Raw genomic sequence first — 7500 nt, 5'->3', positions numbered from 1 at the left:
GGTTGTAAAGAATAATCTGCAAAATTTCCCTTAACAATAAATTCAATCATTCAATCAAGGACCTAACAAGTAGTTCATCTATATATTCATATAAAAAAAAAATTCATTCTGTTCTATACTATTTCTTTCTGAATATAAGAAGATGAAAAATATTTCTAGACAAAAAGAAAATCAACAATACAGTTCATGCTTATAGAAACTGCTTTTGCCTGAGTACAAAAAATATTAAAAGCAAACTAATTCAATTTTTAGAAAATAAATGAAATCAACTGATTCTGAGAAGAAAATATCTCAGTTATATCTTTGTCATCAGTGATTAAAAAAACACTGTATACACCTGAATAATGTACAATATATAACTTGGTCTGCAATGATAAAGATGATAATGTTGATGAATCAATCCTCACACATATGAATTTATACAACAAAATAAAATCAGTAAGAAAAGGAAAAAAAAAGAAAGAAAAAAGTGAAAAAGAAAAAAGGAAGGAATTCAAAATATTAGCATCTGATTACTAGTGCTAGTGTGACTCTGGAGGAATCAAAATCAGCTGTTTTATATAATCCTTCAGCTTGTTTGTTACATCCTGTAAAGACAAGAAAAAGGAAATCACATACTTTCCAAAAAGGAGGACATATCAACAAACTTTAAGAAGCTCGAGAACATCACATTTATTGTAATTCTCTATATTGTAGGACCATTTATTACAACTTCATATTTCTCCTAAACTATTTTCCTCTGTACTTTTAAAATTCAAAGCATTCTTTTTTAATTTTCCAGTTACTTACTGACATAAGTATCACTTCCTTGTCTTCGTGTAACCGGTAGGTGGTGCCAGTACGATTATAATATTTGTCTAGTTTCAGGTTGAGTGTCCAGAGAGTCTGGATCATACATGCCTGCATGTCAGTATCTTCTAGCAGCATGTCTTTGCAGTCACTCTAAAAAAGAAGAGTTATGCTTGAATTCATATTTGGATTATTTGTTTAGTACATATGCAAAAGCAGATCAAATTATACCAACCCCATCTCCTCTGCTCAAAAATAAACCTTTATGGATTTCTCTCCCTGTGTATAGCTTTAGCTGCCTCCTCACCCTGCATTTTGTTTTATATCTTCCCTTGTACAAAAATGCTGCACTGCACCTACATCTTTTTATAGTGTAATGAACCAGGAAAAAGAATACAGGCCGTGCAATGTTTGAATACTTGTGGAGGCTTGTGGGCTCTCTTTTGTTGAATAAAAGACTTCATATACAGTATAATTACTAGTAAATATATTGTAAAAATGGGAGAAGGAAAAAGTATTTGCTAATTAAAAATACATGTTAATATCAGATCACATAAAAGACTTTTCACCTGTCTACTACACTGGAAGGAAAACTGAGTAAAGCAACAGTGAATCATCCACATCAATGTCTATGTTTTGCTGATTATTTGCATTAAACTTCAAGCAAATAAACCAACTTCTAATTTTTACATTATAATAAAAAGCTTACTGATAATGTCAATCAGTACTTCTGTTATCCAACATACTACAAAGTATCTGTTTTTACCTGGTGCAGTAGCTTTATTTCATCTAAAATTGGTCTTGGATCTTCATACATGTCAACCTCTACTTCAGCCTCTGCTGTTTGTGGTTGCTGAGGAACAGGAAGTGGTGGAGAAGGAGGAGGAAGTGGGATCTGTTCTGGAACAGCATCTGCTTTGTCAAAAGGACTCTCTGCTTTCCAGTCTTTGGAGTGGATCCTTGGGGCATGGCCAGTAGATGCTCCAGATTCCTCTGGACCAACAGATGAACTTCTGGAACTGGAACTGGTGGATCGAGATCTAGATCGTTGACTACGTGAGGGACTCCTTGAAGAGCGGCTGCGTGAATGACTTCTCGAGTCTCGGTCTCTGGACAAACTTCTTGATCTACGACTGTGTGAACGACTTCTAGATTGATGCTTTCGTGACTGGCTACTGGAGTGGGTGGGACTGCTGATGTGGAAACAAATAAAGTGGAATATAAAGTATTTCTGTGACTGGTATCAGTTGATGCCAAAGTAGAATGCAGCATAAAAGCTTACTAGCACTGATGGAGGAGATATAGAAAATGGGGAAATTATTTTTAACGTGTTGGTGATTTGACAGTGTAGGTTGGACTCCCTTCAAGAGTATCCAATATCTTTTGAATTGTACTCAAGGTGCAAAAATGTGAGGAGAGGGGCTGGGCACAGGTATGGTGTAGTAGTGCAACAGTATGAAAAAGATAGAAAACTACAAAAGAAATGGAAACTGATAACCTCTCTCTCTCTCTCTCTCTCAAAAGAATGACTGAAGATAAAATGCTTAGACATTTGTTTTACCCCTAAACTCCTGAAAAAAGTGACATGGGTAGAGTAGTGTTTCCTATGTATTCTTCCTAACTCTCAGGCCTAGTTATGGGCTAGCCAGGCATTCTAAGAAGATCAGAGAATAATCCTCAGGTGTGAGAAATTGTGTCCTTCACAGTAAAATAGAAAAGATTTACCCAAGACACAAGTGTTAAAGTGCCAGAGATGTTAGCTGGGGAGCACAGTCATTTGCAGTTGCGATCTTTAAGGGTTTAAATAGACTGCTCTTACAAATCAACAGACCAAAAGATAAAGATCACTGAAAATGCTATGAAAGCATTTCAGAACTAACAGTACTGCCTTTAGCAAAAAAGAGCACTGGCAGATATAATTTACTACTAAATCGTACTTCCAATACTTTTTAGCAGTGCTCAAAATTCTGCATTAGTTTTGGAAAGATTTTACCTAGAAGTTGCAGTTATTACTATATAACTTTCAAGTATATGAACATTTTGAAGCCATAAAATATATCAGTGGTACTTTCCAAAACTGGCATGCATTCATCATAGGACTTTACATGTTCCATACAAAACAGCCTTCTACTGCTCAACTTACTTAACTAAAAATAGAAACTATTTAGAGCTTTAACATCAAAAACCCTAAAAGACTTACTGGCTGTAACTGTCCAAGTCTGCTCTCAGGTCTGGTGGTAACTGCTGTGCTGAAAAATTGAAAAAGAAAAATACAATACAAAGAGCAATTAAACTTTTTGATAACTGACTTTATAATGACATATAATTAAATGAAAAAGGGGTAGTCAGGAACAAAGGGATAGAAGGAGAGAGGAAAGGATAAAGGGGGTAGGAAGGGAGGGAGGAGGAAAGAGAGCGAGAGAGAGAAAGACAGAGTGTAAAGGCTATTTAGACGCCTTAAACATATGGTTATCAGGAGTAGTGAAAGGGGACGGTTGGCTTAACCTCTTTTATTGAGAAGTGTAAGCAACACAGATAATTCACACAGATACAAGTCTTGGTAAGGCTTAGTGCGGGGTGTGCAGTCAGCCTGGAGGGGGCGGACGGCTGGTTCAGCGGCCAGCCTTGACCGGACAGACTCTCAGCAGGAACTCTCTCTGACCTGGGTCATCCTGGGCCTTGAGTACTGGTGAGTGGCGTGGGCAGGACACAACCGCTGGCTGGCTTGGGCTTGTGTGGGCGTACCACGTGGCAGTCAGCCAAGTGGGAGCCATAGCTCCCACGTGTATACAGTATAATGCTCGGCCACCTACTAACGCCTTGCCCTCGAGGCGCCTGATATTTGCCTCAAGGGTGACCCAACCTGGCTGGTTCTTGACTTGTAATCACTTCGTTCTCGCGTGTGCTGTCCCTGGTGCATCTTCGTGGCTGCTCGTCCCTGTCGTCATCTTCATCTTGGTCCCTGGTAAATTTGTCCGTCCTTGACATCCACACGTCCTCAAAGGCCTCGCACAGCTCCTCCTTGACTTTGGAGTCGTCCTCGTAGTCCTCGACCAGGCCTAACTCGGCAGCTTACTCGCCCAATGCACGTTCCCGCAGATCTCATCTAGGTCCTTCTCGGCTGCTTGCTCACACCGACATCCTTATTGTCCTTGTCAGGATCACGGGTGTCCTGCAGGAAGCATCCTCTTCGGGTGACAAGCTCCTGGAGGTTGAGTGGATCTGCGGCGTCCAGGCAAGTTCACAGCATTATGGGTCAACTGGTATCTGCTCTGGCGAGTTCCTGGTCCTTCACTGGATCTACAGGCATACTGGCAGGCGACGCCCTTCCACTTCCTGGGACGGCTTGCTCTGCTCTGATGATTATCCTGGTCTCCAGGCTTATGGCGAACTTCCAGTGACGTATTTCACAGCGTCCAAAGGTGACCGTTTCTGCAGCAGGGCCTCCTTCGGTACCATGACAGATATTGTGAACAAGATTATACACATAAGGGCCAAGATAGTAAGAGAAAAGAAGAGACAACAGAGAAGAGGGGGTGTTAAGTGCCACTAGCCAATTATTTATATAATTTGCAGTTTTTTTCGTCTTTTTTTTTTTCATTTCGTGTTTTATTTCACAAGATTAAAGAAGAAAATAGAAGAGAGAGAGACGGCAATAGCAGTCCGCAAAGACCAAGCTTGAATTACCAAACTGTCTCTCGATAGAATGAGGATAAGTAAGGGAAACAACAACGGCAATCCGTAAGAATTTACTTGAACCAATTGTCGTAAAGCAGAGAAGAAACGTATGTCACAGGTCACACATCACGACTGACAAACTCGCGGGAGTGCGTGAGCGTGTGTGTGTGTATGTGTGTTCATTTTACACAAATGCAATAAACTAGCTATAGAAGTAATACAAAATTATTTCAAGTACTACATTGAATTTAACATTTAATGATATGCGACAGAATGACGCACTAATGAATGGTGACGTGAAAACAATTCGCAGCCTCACGCTAGTGAATCTTCTCGGGGAACAATCTGCTGAGGTATTGTCAACTGCACTTGCAGACTTCATTGACGGGGGGGTCTATACCCCAAGAATGCTGTACTTCATGAAGCGAAACGAGCTGGGAAAATTTATAAATAACCCACTCTAGCTGCGAGTCTGTGATGGGCGCTCATGCAATGCCCTAAGGGTATTTATCATGAATCACAAATCAATGGGATTTACCCAAACATGGCAGTGATGTCTAAAGTGTGAGCAGGGTGTGATTAATAAGCGAATCACGATTCTAGCTTAAGCCCTAGTCCTACATCATTTAATGGACTTAACAGTGGGTCACACCGGCTCAAAAAGTTGCCGAACGAAATAACATCGGAGCGCTGATCTATTAGGCATATACGCAACCCCAAGTAATCAGGCATTCTGACACTATGATAAGGGGAAGATCCCTGGCACTATATAAAAATGCAAGTAATTCTCGTTACAAGCTCTGCTCTAGTGCCGATAGAACGTGTCCCCAATGAACATGTAATGGATGCTACGCGCTATCCAATAATGTAACAATCTCAAAAACAATATACAGGAAATGCCAGCTGTTCTCACATTCATTTCACCATGTCAGTCACTCAGAGTGAAAGTGGGGTCAGATCACACAGCTGTCCCAAGCAGATGTGACTAAAAGGTTTCACTCAGAGGTTAGGTCGAGACGGAAAATGGGTAGTGAGAAAAGAATAATGATATGATGTTCATGAAAACAGTAAAATCATGAACGTGCTAAATTTGTTACAATTAAAACAATATACTCTCTAATCACGGGAAAAATTAAACAAATACGTAATAAATGAATGATATTCATATTGTTTAAACCCATACCGTGATCACACAGTAATGTAATCTGAGGTCAGAAGAATGGAGAGCATACCATTTCCTGTCAATCAGCAAACAAAACCAGCGTGAGCGTAACTGCACATATGGCCTAACACATTCAGGGAGAAGATAGAGAAAGAAAGGAAAAATGGCCCAAATATGTGAGAGAAAAAAAGAGCAGAGAGAGAGAGAAAAAGAGCAGAGAGAGAGATAAAAAGAGCAGAGAGAGAGAGAAAAAGAGCAGAGAGAGAGATAGAAAAAGAGCAGAGAGAGAAAGAGAGAGCAGAGAGAGAGCAAAGAGAGAGCAGAGAGAGAGCAAAGAGAGAGCAGAGAGAGAGCAAGAGAGAGCAGAGAGAGCAGAGAGAGAAAGATATAGAGCAGAGAGAGATATATATATAGAGCAGAGAGAGAGATATATATAGAGCAGAGAGAGAGATATATATAGAGCAGAGAGAGAGATATATATAGAGCAGAAAGAGAGAGATATAGAGCAGAGAGAGAGATATATATAGAGCAGAGAGAGAGATATATATAGAGCAGAGAGAGAGATATATATAGAGCAGAGAGAGAGATATATAGAGAGCAGAGAGAGAGATATATATAGAGCAGAGAGAGATATATATAGAGCAGAGAGAGATATATATATATAGAGCAGAGAGAGAGATATATATATAGAGCATAGAGAGATATATATAGAGCAGAGAGAGAGAGATAGAGCAGAGAGAGAGAGATAGAAAGAGAGAGAGAGAGAGAGCAGAGAGAGTGAGAGCTGAGAGAGAGCAGAGAGAGAGAGAGAGCTGAGAGAGAGCAGAGAGAGAGAGAGAGCTGAGAGAGAGAGAGAGAGAGAGAGTGAGAGAGAGCTGAGAGAGAGTGAGAGAGAGTGAGAGAGAGCTGAGAGAGAGTGAGAGAGAGCTGAGAGTGAGAGAGAGCTGAGAGAGAGCTGAGAGAGAGCTGAGAGAGAGCTGAGAGAGAGCTGAGAGAGAGTGAGAGAGAGCTGAGAGAGAGTGAGAGAGAGCTGAGAGAGAGTGAGAGAGAGCTGAGAGAGAGTGAGAGAGAGCTGAGAGAGAGAGAGAGAGAGCTGAGAGAGAGCTGAGAGAGAGTGAGAGAGAGCTGAGAGAGAGTGAGAGAGAGCTGAGAGAGAGTGAGAGAGAGCTGAGAGAGAGTGAGAGAGAGCTGAGAGAGAGAGAGAGATAGAGCAGAGAGAGAGAGAGAGATAGAGCAGAGAGAGAGAGAGAGATAGAGCAGAGAGAGAGAGAGATAGAGCAGAGAGAGAGAGATAGAAAGAGAGAGAGAGAGAGAGAGAGAGAGAGAGAGAGAGAGAGAGAGAGAGAGAGAGAGAGAGAGAGAGAGAGAGAGAGAGAGAGAGAGAGAGAGAGAGAAAGAGAGATAGAGAAAGAGAGAGAGCAGAGAGAGCAGAGAGAGTAAGAGAGAGTAAGAGAGAGTAAGAGAGATCAGAGAGAGTGAGAGAGAGTTGAGAGAGTGAGAGAGAACAGAGAGAGTAGAGAGAGTGAGAGAGAGCAGAGAGAGTGAGAGAGAGCAGAGAGAGTGAGAGAGAGCAGACAGAGAGTGAGAGACAGCAGAGAGATAGCAGAGAGTGAGAAAGACAGAAGAGAGAGATAGAGAGAGAGAGAGTTAATAAGTTTAATAATGTTGTGGCCACTAAGCCATAGATTAGGTCTAGGTGTGTCTGGATCAAGTGCTTCCTTGATGACATTGGAGTAGTGAGGTGCAAGATGGGGAGAGTTCAGACATTTGATGCTGAAATAGGTGACGTTGGAGTAGACCCTGTTGACAAGTGGAGTCAAACATAGCTCAGACTGCATATTAAGTATCCTGGAGGAAACAGAGCAACCCAG

General features: G+C 41.1%; 1 protein-coding gene across 1 annotated transcript in view; it reads right to left on the bottom strand.

Annotated features, from left to right (window-relative positions):
• The window catches only part of LOC125043593, a 28977-nt gene that overhangs the window by 512 nt on the left and 20965 nt on the right, over positions 1-7500 (bottom strand). The window contains exons 9-12 of the mRNA XM_047639816.1: positions 2990-3038; positions 1556-1982; positions 790-942; positions 1-587 (exon numbers count right to left, since the gene is read on the bottom strand). The exon at positions 1-587 is cut by the window's left edge and continues 512 nt beyond it. Coding sequence (XP_047495772.1) covers positions 522-587; positions 790-942; positions 1556-1982; positions 2990-3038 — 695 coding nt within the window. The 3' untranslated portion in view covers positions 1-521. The remainder of the gene's footprint in view (positions 588-789; positions 943-1555; positions 1983-2989; positions 3039-7500) is intronic.

Source organism: Penaeus chinensis, chromosome 34 (genome assembly GCF_019202785.1).
Source record: "Penaeus chinensis breed Huanghai No. 1 chromosome 34, ASM1920278v2, whole genome shotgun sequence".
NCBI lineage: Eukaryota > Metazoa > Arthropoda > Malacostraca > Decapoda > Penaeidae > Penaeus > Penaeus chinensis.
This window is presented reverse-complemented; position numbering and strand designations above follow the sequence as displayed.